Source organism: Urocampus carinirostris, chromosome 2 (assembly GCF_059441175.1).
Source record: "Urocampus carinirostris isolate Australia breed hairy pipefish chromosome 2, RoL_Ucar_1.0, whole genome shotgun sequence".
NCBI lineage: Eukaryota > Metazoa > Chordata > Actinopteri > Syngnathiformes > Syngnathidae > Urocampus > Urocampus carinirostris.
The window spans coordinates 66814846-66838277 of NC_142350.1; the positions used below are offsets into that span (position 1 = coordinate 66814846).

At 40.5% G+C, this 23432-nt stretch overlaps 1 protein-coding gene across 1 annotated transcript in view; it reads left to right on the forward strand.

Annotated features, from left to right (window-relative positions):
- The window catches only part of capn7 (calpain 7), a 53410-nt gene extending 30348 nt beyond the window's left edge, over positions 1-23062 (forward strand). Inside the window, exons 17-21 of the mRNA XM_088327567.1 lie at positions 1155-1300; positions 5157-5219; positions 5296-5426; positions 20420-20512; positions 22816-23062. Of these exons, the coding sequence (XP_088183693.1) occupies positions 1155-1300; positions 5157-5219; positions 5296-5426; positions 20420-20512; positions 22816-22960 (578 nt within the window). The 3' untranslated portion in view covers positions 22961-23062. The remainder of the gene's footprint in view (positions 1-1154; positions 1301-5156; positions 5220-5295; positions 5427-20419; positions 20513-22815) is intronic.
- The last annotated feature ends 370 nt before the right edge of the window (positions 23063-23432 follow it).

Below are 23432 nucleotides of genomic sequence, written 5' to 3' on the forward strand. Positions count from 1 at the left end.
CTTATTTTATTTTTTTCCCCCCAGTTTTCTGACTGAAATTCTTGCTGTCTGAAGCTGCAGTCACACTGATATAAGTCTAGTTAATATTTGAGAGAACAAAACCCCTGCTGATTAGATGTACTGTTTTTCATCATTTACTCTGATATTTAAAAAAATTGAATTATTTGAATATATTTTTTCTTACTTTTTATTCTGGAATCATGTTTGCATCCGTGTTTGTTTGTTTGGCCGCACACTTCGAAAGATCCCCAAAAAATGAGAGAAGCATGAAAAGATACTGACAATAATTTATAAAAAATAGAATAAAAAATTAAATGAACTAAGAAACGCTCCTCGAAACATTATAATGAATGATCTTGTGCCACTGGGCTGAAGGACTCATATATTAACAATTCAAATATATCTATATTCTCTCATGTACATGACATTTAAGCCAGTCTACAACCATAAAGAAAAACAGAAAAATAATTTTGGACTCGGAAATAGATAGATAGATAGATAGATAGATAGATACTTTATTCATCCCTGCAGGGAAATTCACAATTCACAAATACTCTTATTATTCATAATTTTTATTGCAAGGTTCCTATGGGTGCTTGAAATACTTGAAAATGCTTGAAATTTGATGTTGTGTTTTCAAGAATTGAAAAGTGCTCGCATTTTGGATGAAGTGCTTGTATATGCTTGAAATTGTTGCCATAAGTCTACTTAAATATGAAGCTGACGCTGCTCCCCGGTGGCTTTTCTTTGCCATTGCATTTCTTTTTCCCTCGTGATTAACAGCGGCTAGCATTTGTTTGTATGGCATTGTTTTATGAAGCGTCATCGCCTGTGAGGACAGGTGCATGCTATACCTAAACAGGGCGGTGTGAAATGTGTATTAGTGCAAGTATTAGCTATTAATTAAGGACATTTGTGGCTCTGCAAATGATTCACACTGGATTTCTTCTTGTAAGTACTAAAAAAATACAAATTGGCTACAAAAGTCCTTAAAAAGTGCTTGTATTTGTCCATGAAAAGTGTACGACCCCTGTTATTAATGGTAATGCACAATTACTCAAATGCCTCTTGCAGATTACGGAGAGGTAGACAGGAGATACCTAAGCCATGGCTGTTTCAACAGGAGATAAACAATTCTTGTTCCTCCCTTGCAGCTGAGCCTCCTCCCTACATCGACGGCATTCGGATCAACAGTCCCCATTACCTGACCAAGATCCGTCTGACCGGCGCCGGCTCTCACACTTTCACGCTGGTCGTTTCGCAGTACGAGAAACAGAACACCATCAACTACACACTGAGGGTAAGAAGGCGTACAGTATAAATGTTAGGTTGAAACTTTAGTAGTCACTGAAAATAAGGAGAGAAGACATCAATGGATTTCGAACTTGCAAGGAGAAACAGGATAGAATAGAATAGGATTATCTTTATTGTCATTGATATCAACGTTGTATGCAACGTGATTAGACATGGGACTCTAGGGTAAAACGTGTATTACTTTAAAGAGAAAAAAAACGAGAGACCACCAGAATAAATAGGAATAATATATTTACAATGAAGTGCTTAGAAAAACTAAGTTATAATAATAATGCAATATGCAACAAGGAATAGTAATATTCTTTTTTTTTCCTTCTTCAGTTTCATGTTCTCACAGTTTCGTGCAATAGTATATATTTTTTCACACTTTTATTTACTAGCAACAAAAATCGAAAAAAAAAAGTTGCACGATTGTTTTGATGTTTTCACAGTTTTGTTCGCTTCTTTAGGGTGGTGATGGCCCAGGGGATGATGCTGTCTCTTAGCCTATTTGTCCTAATTTTGATGTAAATGGTTAATGGTCTGCATTTATATAGCGCTTTTCAAGTCAATAATGACCTCCTAAAGCGCTTTACAATGTGTTTCACACTTACCCATTCACACACACACTCACACACCAATAGGGAGTCAGCCATGCAAGGCACCTACCTGCTTATTGGGGGCATTAGGGATTCAGTGTCTTGCCCAAGGACACTTTCACATAAAACACAGAGGAGTTGGGAATCGAACCTGCAACCTCTTGATCCCAAGACGAGCGCTCTACCGCCGGAGCTGTAGCGCCTACCAGAGGGCACCATTTCAAATAGGTGGTGGCCAGAGCGGGATTTGTCTTTTACAATGTTAATGACTGGCAATGTCTTCTAGACTGGGCAGAGAACAGCCAATGATTTAAATTTCAAGTTAGAAAAAACAGCTCAGCCTTGAGGGGTGTGGAAATTAAAGGACAGCAACATGATTGGTCAATAATGACATTGATGTCAAAACAACAAACCACAGAGTGCAATAATCAAGGTTCATACATAGACTTGAAATCCTTGAAATGACTGTTTTCAAGGATTTAAAAACGCTCGAATCTTTGTTAAAGTGTTTGTAAATTCTGGAAATTGCTGCCATGTTTCTTAACATGAAGCATCATCGCCCCCTGTGGGTTGTCCCCAAGAGGACAGGCGCATGCTTCACCTAAACAAGAAACTATGAAATATATATTTGCGCAATGAAATGAAATCATCTGCATTTAAATAGCGCTTTTCAAGTCAATGACTTCCCAAAGCGCGTTACAGTGTGCTTCACATTTCCCAATAGCGGCCTTGTATTGCAGCCATGTAAGACGCTAACCTGCTTATTGGGGGTATTAGGGGTTCAGTGTCTTACCCAAGGACACTTCCACATGTAACTCGGACAAGCCGGGATTCGAACTGGGATCCCTTGATCCAAAGACGAGCGCTCTACCTCCTGAGCTACTGCCGCCCCTAAGGCAAGGATTACGTATTAATTATGGCCTTTTTTTAAGGGCCATGTAAAAAAAATTAAGTCTTGTTTTCCAGTGGTAAATTTTACCGGGGAGAACTTCCTGCCACTGAAAATGTAAGCTGCATTTAAGTGTCATTTTTACTCATCTCCTATAAGGGAAGAGATTTGTCTAAAATACAATCACAGATCCTGCCCCTATTTATGAACCAGGTTCCGGATAATCGTTCATAAGCTGAATTTGTTCGTTTATATACTGTAAGTATGTTTAAGGCTTGTGTTGTTTTGTAATTAATAAACATTTCATAAAATAATATTTTCTATAAAGTTAAGTTAAATTTACTTTTGGAAGATGGGCTTCAAGAGTTAGGCGACTTCCTCCGTGCCAAAAAGTGGCTGCAAAAAAGCGTTCCGACCATTTTCTCAACCGCATCAAGCTCTCCTATTTTACTTTCGTTCCAAAAGAAACGGCTCGCCTCTTCTTCACACTTTACACCAACCATATTGAATGGATGCACGAGATGTTAAACAATAAAAAATGTCAAAGCTCTTCGCGCGCTGGAGATACAGGATAGAATGTTTACGCACAAACTAGGAAGAGGAAGCTGGATTTCTTCTTCGGGGTGGATGCTGGGTGACTTCTCACAGCGCCACGTGGCGGAAAGAAGCACTACAGTAATGTCCTGTACTCGGTCCAGATAATTTTCGACAAAATGTTCCTATCTACCGTATGGTCGTAAGTAGGGGAGCGTCTGTATATTCATGGTTTTCTCAATAACTAAAAATCAAATGTATTGACAAATACACACTCAAGATTAAACATCGGATATGTAAATCGCAGATATATTTGTGGCTTTGCAAAAGACATGATTCACACTAAATTATTTACACGTGAAATTGGAAAAACGTATTTAAAAGTCGATGAAAAGTCTTGAATTTGACTGTGGAATACGTGTAGGAACCCTGATTAATAATTAAAATTAGGAATGGGAGTCCAGAGCAGCACGGTGGCGCAGTGATTACCGCATGCAGGTCACAAGATCGAACCTCCTGTGTGGAGTTTGCATGTTCTCCCTGTGCTTGCATGGGTTTCCTCCGGGCACTCCGGTTTCCTCCCACATTCCAAAAACATGCATTTCAGGTGGATTGGCCGGTCCAAATTGTCCCTAGGTGTGAATGAGAGAGTGAATTGTCTGTCCCTGTGTGCCCTGCGACTGGCTGGTAACCAGTTCAGGGTGTCCCCTGCCCACTGCCCAAATATAGCTGGGATGGGCTCCAGCACCCCCGCGACCCTACTGAGGATAAGCGGAGCAGATAATGGATGGATAAACGGGAGTCCTACGAAATCTCCTTTGCATTTGTTCAACATTAAAAAAACGGATAAACTCCTCATCAAGAAATCACAAGGACATCATTAGAGCAAAGTAAATAAGATCGCCCGCCTAAAGCTGTTTGTCACTTTTAATCGAAGTTTAGACTTTGTCCTGAAGAGAATCTATTTGGCATGAAAATCCAATCAAACCTATTCATCAAAGTGTCAATGATTGAATTTGTCGAATTTTCTGGAACAAATCTGTCTGTTACTGGCTTTGTGTACCAGAGGCTGCTTTCATATTACGTGTTTCAGAGCAGATTCGAAAACACACAAGTTCTCCTCGTCCGATCCCATTTGTTCCGCTCCAGAAGCCGTCTTTGCTGTTTTTGTTTTTCTGCTGATTCCAAGATGTTTATATTGGGTGACTTTTATAACCAAAATTTCGAAATCCAGAAATCTTTTAGAGATGCCATTTTCACCAGAAGTGATCACATTTCACAAATTGGGGGTACAATAACATTTTATTTCCTACCTACACCAATAAATTCCTGCTTCTACACTCTGATACCATCCATCCACCCATTATCTGCACTGCTTATCCTCAGTAGGGTCGCGGGGGTGCTGGAGCCCATCCCAGCTATCCTCGGACAGGGGACACCCTGAACTGGTTGCCAGTGCAGTAAACTGAACAGAAGTTCAGTGAGGATCTCTGAATGATTCAATGTGGATCTAAATGATTAAAGATGATAAATGGAATCCACCTGTGTGTAATCAAGTCTCTGTATAAATGCACCTGCACTGTGATGGTCTCAGAGGTCTGTTTAAAGCGCAGGGAGCATCATGAAGAACGAGGAACACACCAGGCAGGTCCGAGATACTGTTGTGGAGAAGTTTAAAGCTGGATATCTTTGTTTGAATTTTGAAATATGGCAAAAGGTCACAAAGTTAAAGGGGGGCAAATAGTTTCTGTAGGTAATGCATCATTTCACAAAGAGATTTTTTTTTTCCCCCTGAAAGAGTTCATGTGAAAAGACACTGTTGTTTCGAACTGTTTTTGCAGGTCTACTCCGGTTGCAAGTTCAATTTCTCCAAGATCCCGAATCCCTACACACACACGAAAAGAGTAAGACAACCAACACGTACACATGTTTTTTCGTGTGGTTGATGTTTTTAATTTTCGTGTGTTCATGACACTTCAGATTAACGGGCAGTGGAAAGGGGCAAGTGCCGGCGGCTGCGGCAACTACAAGGACACCTACAAGAACAATCCCATTTACCAGCTCCAGTTGGAGCGGCCTGGTCCGCTCCTAATAGAACTGCGAGGTTCCAGGTCAGTGAGCCTTCATTTTCCTAATTTTAAGGCTTTTGAGTGTTTCCTTGCCTTCATGTAGGTTTTAGATCAGGGGATGGTGTCATAATAGTCTATGGCAGGGGTGTCAGACTCATTTTAACTCTGGGGGCCACAAATAAGAGAAAGAGAGAGGGAAAAGGAGAGAGGGTGGGATAAAGAAAGAAAAAGAGAGAGGGAGAGAGCGTGAGAAACAAAAGATAAAAAGTCGTGAGAGAGGGGGAAAGGAAAGGTAGAGGAAGAAAGAAATCCCATGAGAAATAGAAAGACAGAAGGAGAGAAAAGAGAAAAGAAAGCGCGAAGGGAATGAAGAGAGAAAAGGAAAAAAGGAAATTAGAGCAAAAGAGGTTAAAAGACACAGAGAGAGAAAGAGACAAAGGGCAACAAAGGAAAAGAAAAAGAGAGACATAGAGAGTGAAAGAGACAGAGTGGGAGAAAGGGGGTGGAAGAGAGAGAGAGAGAGAGAGAGAGAGAGAGAGAGAGAGAGAGAGAGATAAATAAATACAAGTACAGTGTCTTTGTTCGAGGCAATTGGCTTAACCTCAAGTTAACATATTTCAACCGCAGCTTGTTTGTCTCTTGCGCTTCTCTGAGTGCTGTCTCGCGGGCCGGATTCAATCCTTTAGCGGGCCTGATCTGGCCCGCTGGCCGCCTGTTTGACACCGGTGGTCTATGGTTTACAATGATCTGTGGTCTGTGCAGCCCTTTGAGACTCTATGTGATTAAGGGACAGAAAAATTGACAGGACTTGGCTTGACTTGAGGTTTTTGAGTTTTTCCTTGCCCTCGTGTAGGTTTTAGATCAGGGAATGGTGGCATAATAGTCTGTGGTTTGCAATAATCTGTGGTCTGCGCAGCCCTTTGAGACTCTTTGTGATTAAGGGTGTCACAAATAAACATGACTTGACTTGACTTGAGCCCGACCGGCTTCCACAACATTCTGTTTTCTGAAATCTCTCAGTATGTAATACTCTAATCGCTTGTTTATTGTGTTTGATGGGGACCAGAAACCCCCTGCGATATGGACAAGTCCGTGAAGTAGCCCTTCTCCCTCATTTTGTCATGCGCTCTGCCGGCCCCCGATCGCAGAAATAGTCCACCGGGGAAAATGAATCACAGCCGCTCGGGTGTTGTTTACGTTAGGCGGAAAGAACGGAAAATAAGAGTTGTCACGCATTACACAAATTACACAGCAGTAATGGACTGGGGATAATGGATCACGGCCAAAACAGTACTCTTCTTCTTAGATGGGCCACAATGGTATTTTTCAGTGGCTAAACCCGGAAAAAAAATGCGCTCTGCCTCAGTAATAGACTACCTGAGATGAAAGATCGCCGGTTAGATCTTTCTGCTTGCAGAAATCTAGGATTGGGGATAATGGATCATGATCGCATGAGTGAAGTTCAATTTAGGAAGAAATTTTCGGAAATAACAGCCCGAAGGATTGACAAAAGTGCACTCTACCAATCCCCGCTCACAGTAATACGTGATGGGGGATAATGGTTCACAGTCGCAACCATTTAATTTCAGGCAGGTCAGATCAACACGACAAAAAGTGCTTTATGCTGGTTCAGGGTCGCAGCAAAATGGGATTTGGAATAATGAATCACGGCAGCACGAGTTCTTTTTAGGCGGAAATAATGGCAAAAAGAGCTCGCAATACTGAGAAAAGTGCACTCTGCTGGTCTGCGCTCTCAGAAGTGAGATCGGGATAATGGATTCTGGAGACAACCGTGCATTTCAGTTTACGCAGGTCAACAAAAATGCCTGATGTCGGTCATCGCTTGCAGCAATATCGGATTGCGGATATTGGATAGCGACCGCACGAGTGCAGTTCATTTCAGGCGGAAATATATAGTAATTGGAAAAAATACGCCAGTCCCGACAAAATTGCGCCGTGCCGGTACCCACTTACAGCAATAAATGATCTGGGATAATGGATCTTCAGGCGCACAAGTGCAGTTCTTTTTTGGGTGAACAGGACATCGAAAAGAGCTGCCCCACAAAACGGTTTTGCTGGCCGCCATTCTCACAGCTAAATGCATTCTGGGATAATTGATTGTGGAATATTTTTAAACCTGCTAGGTACAGAGCACGAAGTAGCAAGATATTGCAGTATTCAGGCTTTTTTGTGTGTATTTATTTTCCTTTTTTATGTTTATCTTATTCGAAACAGACTTTGTGCAACATATTCACTGAGATACATTTTTAAAAAAGAGACTAAAATTTATTACCAGATATGTAATACTACTCCAAGCCTCTGGGTGGCCTTGTTGACATTTTTGTCCCATGCCTGATTTTATTTATTTTAGCTTAAAAGCTGGTTCTTATTTGTTGCTGCCTCTCATAAGTAAATCTGCCATTGAAATTATATATATATATATATATATATATATATATATATATATATATATATATAAAATCCTCGACTCGCCTTAACAGAGTCAGAATCAATTTAGAAAAATAACTTATTTTGGAAGCAGTGTTGAGAATAACGCTATTATAAATAATGCTGTTATTTTTATCAGTAAAGCCTCCTCGAACTAATTCTTCTTTCCGCTATCATTACTCACGGTCAAAAGCGCTGTGTTACTTTGTCTGGTACAAATCAGCATGTTGTCTCATGTTAAGGATATGTCACAATGTGCATATTTATACACCAACAACACGCAAACGTAAACAAGGCTCTCATTCAACCTAACACGGCAGCCATCTACCATAACACAAAACGTCCGTGATGACCGTAATATCACGAGTAAACAATACTACGCATCTCATTTGGGTAAACTAGTGTAGAATTCTTTTTCTGTGGTTCCTGCGCCTTTAAACCCTAATATTCCAAAACTGCTGTTCTCTCCTCACCAAGAGAGAAGGCTTTTCAGCTATCAGTATAGTAGAGAGAGGGATTGGATAGTCATTTTAGATTTTTTTACTGTTGAATTTTGCTGTGAACAAAATATTTGAAGTGCAGTTGCTTATTTCTACTTGACCAGTTGTCTCAGGTTATGGGAGTTTGAAATATTTATTTTACACTGCAGTGTTAAACGCACTTCATATTGTTGAACTTTATAGATAGATAAATAGATACTTTATTCATACCCATAGGGAAATTTACACTTCCAGCAGTATCCTTGTGTTGAAAAATAAAATAATAAAATAAAGATATAGAATACAAAAATACCCAATATAACGTTTTGCTATCGAGTATTTAAATAGTGCTACACTGTAATAAAAATAGGGTAATATGCAAATGTGGGGGTGGGGTCTAATGTGGGCTTTAACTCCCCCGGGTGGAGTTACAGAGCCTCATGGCATGAGGAAGAAATGATCTCCTCAGTATGTCCGTGGAACAAGACTGTGACTGTTGTGTGAAAATACTTGAAGTACAGTATACATGTCCACACGAGCAGTTGTCTGACTAGAGATTGTGATTTATTCTATAGATTGAAATTCGATTTATAGTGTTTTAAAATTAATAAAATACTTGAAGTACAGTAGGCTTTTTCTACTTGACCAGTTGTCTCAGGTTGTGAAAGTTACTTTACATCTATTAAACGCTTTATATTGTTTACTGCCGATTGTTATTTCATTATATTGTTTACTGTTTATTTTCGTTGTACTTTGGTTGCACAAGTGTAGAACAAATCAGTTGCTGCAAAAAATAAATATAAGTTTCTATAACTTAACTACCTGACTTTTCTCTATTCAATGGACCGAATACTCCTCAGAAAATTTTTGATTTTTTTGACATACAACAGCTTCTTTTTGAAGTACCGTATTTTACGCACTATAAGGCGCACCGTGTTATAAGGCGCACCTTCAATGAATGATATATTTTTAAACTTTTACCATGCATAAGGCGCACCGCATTATAAGGCGCTATAAGTGCATGCTGGTTTAAGATCAGGTAATTTTGTAATTGTAATCCCCTTGCAGTCCTTCGAGACATTTTTGTGATTAAGGGCTATATAAATAAATGTGACTTAACTTGACTTGGCTACAGTAGAGGATGTAGTTACGTTATGCAACCATTAGATGGTGCCGCGCTAAAGGGAATGTCAACAAAACAGTCAGATAGGTCAGTCAAACTTTATTAATAGATAACAAACAAACTTTCCACAATCTTCATTCACTCCCAAAATGAATAAACAGCTGTTTTAATATTTTCTCTGAGGTAAAGCATTTTCGTGACACATCTTTGAACAACAGCAAGGCATAACATTTTACTTTTCCTCCATTTAGTCAACACGCAAAAAAACGTCTGATACTGATATGGTAAATTAAACGTTAGTGGAATCGCAATAAAGTGACACTCGTAATGTGCAAAAACAACAAGTGCAAAACAATAACAATAAAGCAATAACATAATAACTGTAAAATGTAAAACGTAAACACACACCAAGTAGGACCACCTCTGAATTCTTTAATGTTAAGTTCCCGTGCCAGCGCTGTTGCCTTCATTCGAATAGTTATTGTACTGACACTTCTATTTGCTGCTCTTTGTTCAACAACCCACTGTTCAAGTGTGTCCTCTAACTGTGGCCATCTCGCTTTTATTGCCACAGAAACTTTGTTTAGTCTTCCTTACTTGGCGCAGCTTATCCTCATGCTTCCTCCACTTGTTGCTGCTCTATTTCCGTGTTCTACTGCGTGACTGATCGCCTTGAGTTTAAACTCTGCGTTGTAAGCGTGTCTCTTAATAGGAGCCATTTCAGGGTCTTTATACAAACGCACAAATAAAAGAGAATTGTTGGTTAATATTTCCCAGTATGGCTGCTTCTCTTAGTTGCGAGACCTTGCAATTCAATATTGATCCATATATAAGGCGCACCGGATTATAAGGCGCATAGTCAGCTTTTTAAAAAAAAAATCAGATTTTATGTGCGCCTTATAGTGCGGAAAATACGGTAAGTTTATAATAGTCCCTGGTAGTTGGATGAATGAAAACTTTATTTCGGGCATTATAAAATAAAAACAGGACAAAAACAATGACTCAACAACAAAATAATGTTAACATAACATGTTCGAAAAGGGGTAGTAAGAAGCAGACGCTTATTTTCCCTACCCTTTCATCTCCCCTATTAATTACATTTTACAGATAGCTCCTCTTGTGTATAATATAACAAAGTCTCACGGATATACATATTACATAGGTCAGACATCAATAATTATAATAATAACAATAGTCACATATTTTATACACTAATCATCGTAGTACCTATCTATTAACGTTATAATGCTACTAGTCACTAAATATCCTTGTGACACCAATGTTAAAAACAATAGAAATAATAACAGTTATGATATAATAATAGTAACAATAACAACAAGGTTAACTATAGTTGTAAACGGAGTATTTCCAATCTCTAGTATCTCTCATACGCCATTGTCTTCATCTCTGTATTCTGCCTGTAATGTTTTTTTGTATTTGAACACGTGAATAGTCGGACATTGTTTATCTCGTCTAGTAAATTGTTCCAAAGTTTGCCTCCACACACAGACACACACAAACTTTTCCACTTTCCACCTGGTGTCTTGAGAGTAATCTGTTATTGAATGTAGGTAAAACTAAGGAGATGATAATAGATTTCCGTACTAAGCCTCCCCAGCATGTGCCCTTGTCAATTAATGGTAGTGAGGTGGAACTGGTCCATTCATTCAAGTTTCTGGGTACTTACTTGTCAGCTGACCTCACACGGACTGTCAATGCTACTGATATTCTAAAGTCAGCCAGACAAAGGCTCTACTTCCTTCGTCAACTCAAATCATTCGGAGTCCGTCAATCCATTCTAGTCCATTTTTATCGTGCTATCATTGAATCCGTTTTAACCAGGTCAATCACAGTTTGGTTTGGTCGCGTCAATCAGAAAGAATTGCCAAAGATGGAATCAGTAGTGAGGACGGCAGAGGAAATAATAGGTACTGGCCTCCCGTCCCTGCAAAGTATCTACATCGAGCGAACTAGAAAACAGACACTAAAAATTATGGACGATCCCAGTCACCCTGCTTATGTATAGTATTATTATGCCAACGGCGTTCCTCCGACCTATTCTACTATGGTCTCGTTATTTACATATTCTGTCTTTTTAAACTATTCTATATAATTACCTTGTATTATACACTACAATATATTTTTTATTCTATTGTTTTTATTCTTTTAAATCTATTATTTTGAGTGTTCGCGTGTCAAATTATTTCTTGTATATATCACATTTATGGGTTATACTGGCTGAATAAACAAATACAATACAATACAATACCAGTGGGATTATGAATTTACTACAGCCCCTCAAGTTATAATTTCCCTCTTTCCGAGTGAATCGTTTTTGGATGTTTTCTGGCACTGTGTTTTTGTTGACCTTAAATAGCAGTTGTGAAGTGAAAAATTTGACTAAATCTCATCTCATCTCATTAGCTGTACCGCTTAGCCTTATTAGGGTCGCGGGGGTGCTGGAGCCCAACCCAGCTGTCTCCGGGCAGTGGGCAGGGGACACCCTGAACTGGTTGCCAGCCAATCGCAGGGCACACGTGGACAGAAAACTCACTCGCTCGCTCAGTCACACCTAGGGACAATTTGGACGGGCCAATTCACCTGAAATGCATGTCTTTGGAATGTGGGAGGAAACCGGAGTGCCCAGAGGAAACCCACGCAAGCACGGGGAGAACATACAAACTCCGTACAGTAAGGCGGGTAGCTTGATTTTGAACCACTGCGCCGCCGTGCTGCCCTTGACTAAATCATCCAATTTTAATCATTTGGACTGCAGGAATAAAATATGAGTATGATCCCGATATCCTACCCTGTGTATGGTTCTAATTGCACTTTTTGGGGGGATAAGTTAGTAATTCAGTTACTAACTCAGTTACTTTTCGGAAGAAGTAGTGAGTAACTATAACGAATAACCAGGGTTGGGTAGGGTTACTTTAACGTGATTACTTTCAATGACTTTTGGATTACTCCAATACCAAATATGCTAATAAAAGACAAAAGAAACAAAATATGAATAAAATGATGACTCACAACACGTGGTAAGCTTTCTCTCCTGGCTTTGATCTCTTTGATCTTCGGCAAAACTCACATAAAATGCGACAGAAACAAAATGAAAATCAATCCAAACAGCTTGCCAACATCATTTTTGCCGTTCCATGTGTTCCGTTACTCCCCAAGCCTGCACAAAATGTAGTCATTTTATTCATATTTAGTTTCTTTTGTCTTTTATTAGCAAATTTGGTATAGGAGTAATCCAAAAGTAATTGAAAGTAATCACGTTAAAGTAACCCTACCCAACCTTTCTTAAAGTAATATGCCCAACACTGATAGCGAAAGGCACATAACACCAACCTTGCCCGGGTTTACACGCTTGTTTTTGTGTATTATTTGAACCCAAACAAGTTCATTAGGACGCTGACTCATCCCTTTATCGACAACATCTTGTCCTTCCAGCGTGAACATCCATAAAATCCAAAACATTCCTACAATTATTTACACCTAGCGCTCATGGACATTTACATAAACAATCACATGCTTAAATTGTATTGTTCTTGTCCTCAGCAGAAAAACTGTAACGTCCTTTGATTTGATTGGCTCATGCTAATGGTGTTTTTAAAAGCAATTCAAGGGTTTTAAAGCGTTCCTAGGATTCCTGGCTAGGGTTTGGAATTAGGGTTTGGCCCTAAAACTAGGGTTTTACATCATTCCTAGGGTTTCCCAGTATCGTTTCAAACTATAAACTGTTTCAGCGTCGCTAGTGTTTCCTGCTAGGGTTTTGAACCAGGTTTCTGGGACTGAAACTAGGGTTCTAACACCTTCATTGGTTTGACAGCTACAGTTTTGAATTAAGTTTAGGCCTGAAACTAGTGTTCCTATGGTTTCCGGCTATGCTTTCAAATTAGAGTTTTGTTCTTGAGCCAGTCCTTTAGTGTCCCGACGGATCACCACCTTATCGTGGTGGGGCACTTTGCGCGTCTCCATGACCCCTAGAGCTATGTCGGCGGGAGTCTCGTACTCCTGGTAGGGTTACCCAAGCCGAACAGGTCGAAGGGTAGAGTCCAGACTAAGAGTGATCCCAAAAGTCAAGTCAAGTCAAATTTATTTATATAGCCCTTAATCACAAAAATGTCTCAAAGGACTGCACAGGATTACAGTTACAAAATTACACAATTACCTGATCTTAAACCAGCATGCTTCTTTTTTCTCTTCCTTTTGTTTCTTTTTTTCTCAGGTTTTCACTACTTTTTCATTTTGGTATTTTTTTCTTTTTTGTTCTATTCCCCTCTTCCCTTAAGTCATTCTGTGCATCATTTTACATAATATTTGGTCATGTTGGGATTAAAGAAGCAAAAACAACCTGAAGAGCCCTTTAGGACCCGAAAGAGCCGGTTCCTTTTCGTGAGCCGAGCCGAAGAAGCCGGTTCTCAACAAACTCCACTGACTTTACTTTTCAACTTCGTTCGACATTGACTTCCAAGTACCGCATTTAGGACACAACGTCAGGGGAACCCGTGTATTTTGACCTCCATGCCCTGTAACTTTGACTTAATTCGCTTCTTAATTTACAATTTTGAGCCCTGATTTTTGTGAGCTGGCTAGATTTTCTTGTGCGCTGAGAATGTGCGGGCAGTGTGCGGGCAGTGCGCGATCGCGCACTGCGCGCAGCTTAGAGGGAACATTGGTCCTAAGGTTCCCTGCTAGGGTTTGACCCTGAAATATGTGTATTTATAGCATTCTTAGGGTTTCCAGCCTCGTTTCTGAATCAAGGTTTTGGCCATGAAAGGGAATTCCCGTTTCTAGGGTCCTCGCTAAGACATTCATAGGGTTTTCCCAATAAGGTTTCAAACCAGCTTTTGGGCCTGAAACTAGCATTTTAAAGCATCCCAAGGGTTTGGAACTAGGGTTTGGCCCTGAAACTAGGGTTATAAAGCGTTCCTAGGATTTTCCGCTTGGGGTTCAGACTGTAGTGTAGACCAGAAACTCAGACTTGAAAGCGTTCATAGGGTATCTGAGTAGTATGGTTTGGGCTTTAAGTCAAAATTCTAAAGTGATTATAGGGATTAAAACCAGGGGTTTAAACTAATTTTAAACTAATTTTAAACAATTAGGATTTTAAGTGAATGATTGGGTTTCTGGCTTTCGTACCAGGATTGTTTGCCAGGTAAGGGATCTTGGCCCGATTACCAGCAAATAGAAAAATAAAATTAGTTCACGAAGCCTCAAAAACATCTTTCTTGGGTCATTATAGGGCAATGCCATTTACTAGTTTTGCCGGTCAGCTTTTGTAATTTATTTCCAGCGCTTTTTTTTTCAGGACGGGGAAAATTCAATTCAATTAAAGCATGCCCGGGTCCGGTGGTTGGAGACAAGGCTCAGCTTTTGTGCTCTTGCTGTCTTTCCCCGCAATCCGTTTATTTTTGGTTAGCGTTGACTCAAAATAACAACACTAAGTTTGTTTGTCTTCCACGAATACTTCAAAAGCGTCATTTTGTTTTTTCCCCCTACATTTTCCATCGAAGAAATATTTCAAAGCCTTTTATTTTATTTTAATAGACACTACAAATTAGCATGCTTACATGAAAGCTGCTGCTGCATGCTGTCTTGTACTACGGACAGACTGAAGAGATCTTTTCTTCCTCATGCCATGAGGCTCTTTAACTCTACCCGGCAGAGTAAAAGCCCACATTAAACCACACCCCCTACATTGCATATTACCGAATTTTTTGCAATATGTATTCTGTGTAGCACTATTTAGATATTCTATATAACATGCTACAGTGGGCATTTGCACGTCACACTGGGTATTTGTATATTGTATTCTTTTTGCTTTATTATTGTATTGTTCTCAGCTCAGGGATGCTGCTGGAAATGTGAATTTCCCAAAGCGGATGAATAAAGTATCTATCTATCTATCTAAAAGTGACATTTTCAATCTTGGGAAATCACGATTGTATATTTTGCTTCTTCAAGGGTTTATTAAAGGTTAAAATCTTACATTCTACATTGATTATGTGATGGTTGATATGCGCTCGTGTCGTGTTGTGTATTAGCATTAAGCTAGCGGACTTTACCAAAGTAGCACAATTTTGCTTTTTTTTTTTTAAGTGGGCGAAAAAAAGCCTCACACCTGTTCTTATAAAAAAAGAAATATCCATTTTTGCTCCGCTGTTGCTTGTTTAAGTTGACTTTCCAACAGTATTTCGTTACTATCAAGTCGAATTTTGAGGGGTCGCAAAAGGACAGGCATAAAGGATTTGTTTTTATGAGTAGTTTCAGCCACTAGAGGGTGCTGCTGTCGCCTGAAATTCAAAGTTTCCATATGAGTCAGCCTGTAAACGATTGGAGCATCGTACAATAATCAGGGTTGTGTAGGGTTACTTTAACATGATTACTTTCAATTACTTTTGGATGACTCCAATACCAATAATGCTAATAAAAGACAAAAGAAACTAAATATGGATAAAATGACTCCATTTTGTGCAGGCTTGGGGAGTAACGGAATACATGGAACGGCAAAAATGATGTTGGCAAGCTCATCTTTTCATTAGCTGTACCGCTTATCCTTATTAGGGTCACGGGGGGCTGGAGCCCATCCCAGCCATCTCCGGGCAGTGGGCAGGGGACACCCTCAACTGGTTGCCAGCCAATCGCAGGGCACACGGGGACAGACAACTCACGCACTCAGTCACACCTAGGGACAATTTGGACCAATCCACCTGAAATGCATGTCTTTGGAACGTGGGAGGAAACCGGAGTGCCGGGAGGAAACCCACGCAAGCACGGGGAGAACATACAAACTTCGCACAGTAAGGCCGGTAGCTGGATTTGAACCCACCCAGGAGGCTCTCACGACCTCAGAACTGTGCCGCACACGCGCTAACCACTGCGCCGATGTTGGCAAGCTGTTTGGATTTCTTTTCAATTTGTTCCTGTCGCATTTGATGTTAGTTGATGTTAGGAGATCAAAGAGATCAAAGCCAGGAGAGAAAGCTTACCACGTGTTGTGAGTCATCATTTTATTCATATTTAGTTTCTTTTGTCTTTTATTAGCATATCTGGTTTTGGAGTCATCCAAAAGTCATTGAAAGTAATCAAGTTAAAGTAACCCTACCCAACTCTGACAATAATACACTTACTTTACATAAAACTGCTTTTTTGGGGTTCATGTCAGGGTTTTAGAGCAAATGTAGGGTCTCCGCGTAGTGTTTCAAACGAAGGGCCTCGAGTTAGTTTTTGTGGCTTTATGATAGTTTCAAATTAGGGATGGGCCGAAGTTAGAGTTTTAATACAAATTTGGAATTTCAAACCAGAGTCTGGGTTTCAATTAGGGTGTCGAGTTGCATTTTGGGTTTATATTCAAAGTTTGGCCCTAAAACTAGGGTTTTCAAGCGTTCCCACTTCCTAGGGTTTCCCCATTACGCTTTTAAAGCATGGTTTGTGCCTGAAACTAAGGTTTTAATGCGTTCCTAGTGTTTATCGCCATGGTTTTAAACCAGGGTTTGGGCCAGGAACTAGGGTTTAGAGCCTTCCTGGGGTTTCAAACTAGGGTTTAGGATCAAAACTCGGGTTTCAAAGCGATCATAGGGTTTCGAACTAAGGGCCCGAAACTCTGGTTTCAAAGCGATCATAGGGTTTCGAACTAGGGTTTGGCCCTGAAACTAGGGTTTAAAGCGTTCCTAGGGTTTCCCAAGAGGGGTTCAAATTAGGGTGTGGCCCTGAAACTAGCGTTATAAAGTGTTCCCCTAGGGTTTACTTTTGAACTAGGGTTTGGCCCTGAAACTATCGTTTTAAAGTGTTCCTAGGGTTTTCCACTAGGGGTTCAAATTGGGTTTGGGCCTAAAACTCTGGTTTCAAACTAGTGTTTTAATGTGTTTCTAGGGTTTAGTTTTGAACTAGGGTTCGGCCCTGAAACCAGCGTTTTAAAGTGTTCCTAGGACTTCCTACTTGGGGTTCAAACTTGGGCTTGGCCCTGAAACTCATGTTTGAAAGCATTCTCATGGTTTCCCACTAGGGGTTCAAACTAGTGTTTGGGCCTAAAACTAGGGTTTAAAGCGTCCCTTAGGTTTCCCACTAAGGGTTCGAGCTAGGGTTTTAAGTGTTCCTAGGATTTGGTTTTCAACTAGGTTTTGTCCCTGAAACTAGCATTTTAAAGTGTTTCTAGGATTTCCTGTTAGCGGTTCGAACTAGGGCTCAGCCCTGAAACTAGGGTTTAAAGCGTTCCTTAGGTTTCCCACTAGGGGTTCAAGCTAGGGTTTGGCCCTGAAACTAGCGTTTTAAAGTGTTCCCCTTTGGGTTTAGTTTTGAACTAGGGTTTGGTCCTTAAACTATCCTTTTAAAGCGTTCCTTAGGTTTCCCACTAGGTGTTCGAGCTAGGGTTTGGCCCTGAAACTAGCGTTTTAAAGTGTTCCTAGGGTTTCCCACTAGGGGTTCAAACTAGGGTTTCGGCCTAAAACTCAGGTTTTAACAGTGTTTCTAGGGTTTAGTTTTGAACTAGGGTTTGGCCCTGAAACTAGGGTTTAAAGCGTTCTCAGGGTTTCTCACTAGGGGTTCGAACTAGTGTTTGGGCCTAAAACTCGAGTTTCGAACTAGCCTTTTAAAGTGTTCCTAGGGTTTGGTTTTGAACTAGGGTTTGGCCCTGAAACTATCATTTTTAAGCGTTCCTAGGGTTTGGTTTTGAACTAGGGTTTGGCCCTGAAACTATCATTTTTAAGCGTTCCTAGGGTCTCCCACTAGGGATTCAAGCTAGGGTCTGGCCCTGAAACTAGTGTTTTAAAGTGTTCCCCCTATGGTTTAGTTTTGAGCTAGGGTTTGGCCCTGAAACTTGTGTTTGAAAGCATCCCCAGGGTTTCCCACAAGGGGTTCGAACTAGAGTTTGGGCCTAAAACTCGAATTTCAAACTAGTGTTTAAAAGTGTTTCTAGGGTTTAGTTTTGAACTAGGGTTTAAAGCGTTCCTAGAGTTTCCCACTAGGGTTTCAAGCTAGGGTTTGACCCTGAAACTAGCGTTTGAAAGTGTTCTCAGGGTTTCTCACTAGGGGTTCGAACTAGTGTTTGAGCCTAAAACTCGAGTTTCGAACTAGCGTTTTAAAGTGTTACTAGGGTTTGGTTTTGAACTAGGGTTTGGCCCTGAAACTATCATTTTTAAGCGTTCCTAGGGTCTCCCACTAGGGATTCAAGCTAGGGTCTGGCCCTGAAACTAGCGTTTGAAAGTGTCCTCGGGGTTTCCCACAAGGGGTTCGAACTAGAGTTTGGGCCTAAAACTCGAGTTTCAAACTAGCATTTTAAAGTGTTTCGAGGGTTTTGTTTTGAACTAGGGTTTAAAGCGTTCCTAGAGTTTCCCAATAGGGTTTCAAGCTAGGGTTTGACCCTGAAACTAGCGTTTGAAAGTGTTCTCAGGGTTTCTCACTAGGGGTTCGAACTAGTGTTTGGGCCTAAAACTCGAGTTTCGAACTAGCGTTTTAAAGTGTTACTAGGGTTTGGTTTTGAACTAGGGTTTGGCCCTGAAACTATCATTTTTAAGCGTTCCTAGGGTTTCCCACTAGGGGTTCGAACTAGAGTTTGGGCCTAAAACTCGGGTTTTAAAGTGCTCTTCGGGTTACCGGCTAGGGTTCTGAATTAGGTCCCATGACTCACAATAAACTCCGATGACCGTCTGGCACAGTTGTTGACAAAACGGAGGACACGAGAATAAACGTAGACCAGCGATGCAGACAGTTAAAGAGGCCAATAAATCAGCGCAACTAATGTCATTGAAGCGGACGTCGCTTTTATTCGGAAATAAACAACTGTTTGCTCATCCCGCCTGTCGCCATGACGACGCCAGCACCACATCACCTCTTTGTCCTTCAGTTTATATCACCGGTTCTCAAATTGTGGGGCCCATCCGTCTGGGGGGGCCGTGAGCATCAGTCAAGGGGGGGCGTTTCTTTTTTTGTTTTTCACAAAACAATCAAGTGCGATTGCTGCTCCATTACACTAGGGGGCAGTGGCGCTCTCATTGGCAGACTATTTTACTTATACAGTGGAACCTCGGTTCTCGACCATAATCCGTTCCAGAACCCTGTTCGGAAACCGATTTGTTCGATCACCGAAATCATTTTTCCCATTAAACATAATGTAAATCGTTTTAATCCGTTCCAACACCCGGAACGTTTACCTTGAATGTTTAATGTAAACATAAAGCTAACCGAGGCTAATCGTACGTCTGCGTTATCGTAATCTTCCGTACGAAAGATTACGCTAACATGAACGTGTAAAAAGAAAAAAATCAGGTCGTTTACAAGTTATTTAGCACCCACAACAAGTGGTGAGCGGTTCATTGGAAAGGGGGCTCCGTTCCAACACCCTGAATGTTTACCTTGAATGTTCAACGTAAACATAAAGCTAACCCAGGCTAATCGTACGTTCGCGTTACCGTAATCTTTTGTACGAAAGATTACGCTAACATGAACGTGTAAAAATAAAGAAAAAGGATAAAGAAAAGAATTATAAATAGGATTTCTTACCTTTGTGGTGGTCAGCAGAAGGCGCAGGTGGACGGTGGGGCTATTATTTCTTTGTTAAATGCAATAGTTGTACGCACTACTTTTCTTTTTTCACCTGTAGCAACTTTGCTGCTTGCACTGACTTTTGTCGGAGGCATAATAAGGGGCTAAAACACCCGTACGCCGCTCAGCATCGCACCCTAGCTTGCACACTCACGCCATACCGGCGTTCGAACTCCGATTTTTTGACCGAACAGCCAAGCAAGAATTTCTCGAAATTTTTGGTCGGACTCCTATTTGTCCGAACTGGCGTTCGAAAACCGAGGTTCCACTGTATTAAGCCCTCATGCTGTTCATGTAGCATAGCATGTTAGCATTTTTTCTTACAAAGCGCTGAGTTAAGTAAAGACCTAGATGTTTTGAAGTCCTCTGTTCAACACGGTTTTAATTCGGAAACGATGCCGTGTACAATCCGTGTACTAATACTACTTTTACCCGCTCAGGCAATACAGCGTCGGTTTCGAGATGGTCACCGTGTCCACCACCAGCGATGCCGGTTCCACTTCAACAACAAAAAGGAGTAGTGGAGACTACAGGTAGGTTTTAAAACTGGGGTAGGGTTTTCATAAAACAGGATCAGAATTTTGAGTGATTGGTAGCTTTTGATAGAAGGTTTGGGACGGGCAAAAGTTAGGGTACGAATATTAGCGGTGAGTGTTAAATTTAAATACTGGAGTTTTCATATTGTGTTTAAAAAGAATAGAATAGAATAGAATATAGCTTTATTGTCATTGCTACAACATGGGTTGAATATATTGTGACAACGAAATTGGACATGGCACTCCAGGTCCACATTTTACAGTGAGGATAAAGAAAACAAAGAGATAAAGGAACAAAGATGTTTGTACTGTCCTTGTTGCATAGGCTTTGTTTTCTTCCGGAGGGGGGTGTATGAGGGGGTCAGGGTTGGGTAGGGTTACTTTAACTGGATTACTTTCAATTACTTTTGGATTACTATGCTAATAAAAGACAAAAGAAACTAAATATGAATAAAATGACTGAATTTTGTGCAGGCTCGGGGAGTAACGGAATACACGGAACGGCAAAAATGATGTTGGCAAGCTGTTTGGATTTCTTTTCATTTTGTTTCTGTCGCATTTTATGTTAGTTTTGCCGAAGATCAAAGCCAGGAGAGAAAGCTTACCACGTGTTGTGAGTCATCGTTTTATTCATATTTAGTTTCTTTTGTCTTTTATTAGCATATTTGCTATTGGAGTAATCCAAAAGTAATTGAAAGTAATCCAGTTAAAGTAACCCTACCCAACCCTGGAGGGGGTGAGGGACAGACAGAGATGGCCGGATCCAACTCAATGTTTGATCTTACTGTACACAGGGTCCAGTGTTTTTCCCCTAATTGTTCAGTCCACGTATTGAATGCATAATAAAGTATTTAACATAGGTTTAAGGTTTTGAGACAGTGGTGAATGTTTAAGTGAGGTTTGGTACTGACTAGATTAGTTTCAGGGTTTTCAATCTTTGCTTAGGTTTTGGGCCAGCTTTAGGGTAAGTTTTAAATAAATTTAAAAGAGGTTTTACATTTTAGATCAGTGTGCCCCTTGTTGATACCGGGATGGAATGGGCAAGAGTTTGGTTTGAAATAAGATTCAGGTTTCAAGCTGCTAGTTGCGGTATGTCATTAAATTTTGTTTTAAGCCATTTCATAAGATAACTAGGTAGTGTTGTTTTTTCAATTATTTGGTAAAGGTTTTAAGCCATCTTTGGGGCTTTTAGAAATGGATTAGAAGCTGGTAGGGTTTTAAGAAAATGGAGGATGGACGAGATACGAGGTTTTACCCCGAAAAATGAGGGTTTCAAGCATGGTTATGGTATCTAATTTGGTTTTGGGTTATTTCACATGATTTATAATACATGATGGAATTTAAAGTTTTCGGAATTGTTTGAGTTGGGGTTACTTGAAATCGTTTTAAAACAGATGGGGTTTTTAGTCAGTCATCATCTTTAGGACACGGTTTGGCTTGACTTTTAAATGGGATTTGGGTTTACTGCCAGGTTACGGTTTGAAATTCGGCTCAGAGTCATTTTATAAAATTTCCAGGGAATGTTTGGGTTTGAAGTCTCTGGTAAGGTTTTTGATCCAGTGCAAGGGTTTTGAGAAATTGATTTTCATAGCTAGGGTTTTTGTAGTCAGTGGTTGCTTTCTAAAACATTTTCGATTAACCACAGTTTGTTTCAATTGGGTTACGGGGTTTCATGACCTGATTGTGGTTTCAAATTTGATAAGGTATCAAGTCAATGTTAGGCTTTCAAACCTGCGTTAGGGGGTTGAGTGAGAATTTGAAAATAAAGTTTGTCACAAATTTGGTTTGGATACGAATTGGGGATCCAAGTCTTTGAGTTGGGTTCTCAAATAGGATCAGGTATTAAATCTGGGTTTTAGTACGGGAATCAAATTTGGTTTTAAGCCATTTCATAAAATAACCAGGCAATGTTGTTGTTTCAATTATTTGGTAAGGTCTTAAGCCATCTTTGGGGCTTTTAGAAATGGATTAGAAGCAGGTAGGGTTTTAAGGAAAGTGAGGATGGATGCTTGTGTATTGTCATATTGTGATTTTGAGGCAGGTTCATCTCACATCTTGTATTTGAGGGAGTCACATTTGGATTGCAGGAATTCCAATTTCAATCTTAGGTAGGGTTTACGATTTTTATCCAGGAGTTTTAGCTTCGTGCGTTTCAAACTAGTCTCACATTGAAAGTTGGGTTTACGGGAAACGCTTCGATTTCTAAAAAGGCTCGTCAAACCACAACGACGAGTCACAGTTGACTCAACTGCTGTGTTTCCCCCAAGTGACCTCATTTTTTCTCACGTTTTTTCCGGAAGGTGCGGCTTTTGCTACATGGACTGCGAGCACGTTCCCGCGGGGGTCTACAACGTGGTCCCGACCACCTTCCTGCCCAAACAGGAAGGACCTTTCTTCCTGGACTTTGCTAGCACGGCACCCGTCAAAGTGACTCAGTTGCAATAACTGTACCTAGCGACTCTTCTCATTGCCAATCATTTTAATTGCTTTATGACTGTTAATAATGCAGAGATATCATGTCATAAATCATGTATGTCAAGATCTCAAGCTTTGGTGATTCTAACTTTTTTCTGTTTTCTGTCACGCACCCCCTTGGAAGAAGAAATCCTCTCGCGCACCCCCTAGTAGTCTGTCTCCTCGGGTCCATTATTTTTCATTTGAGGTTCTGATCCACTTTGTATCTATGCTTATACTCTGCTATTTGCATGGCGTTGAGGTTAAATGTAAACAAAACACTGCCAGTGAGAGCGCCACTGCCCCCTAGTGTAGTGGAGGTGCTATTGTACTTGATTCTTTGGAAAGTTTAAAAGAAGAAAGTACCCCCAGGTTAAGCACGCCCATGATCCCCTTGATGGAGCCTCGCGCCCTCCAAGGGGCATCCGCCCCACTATTTGAAAACTGCCGGGTTAGAATTTCC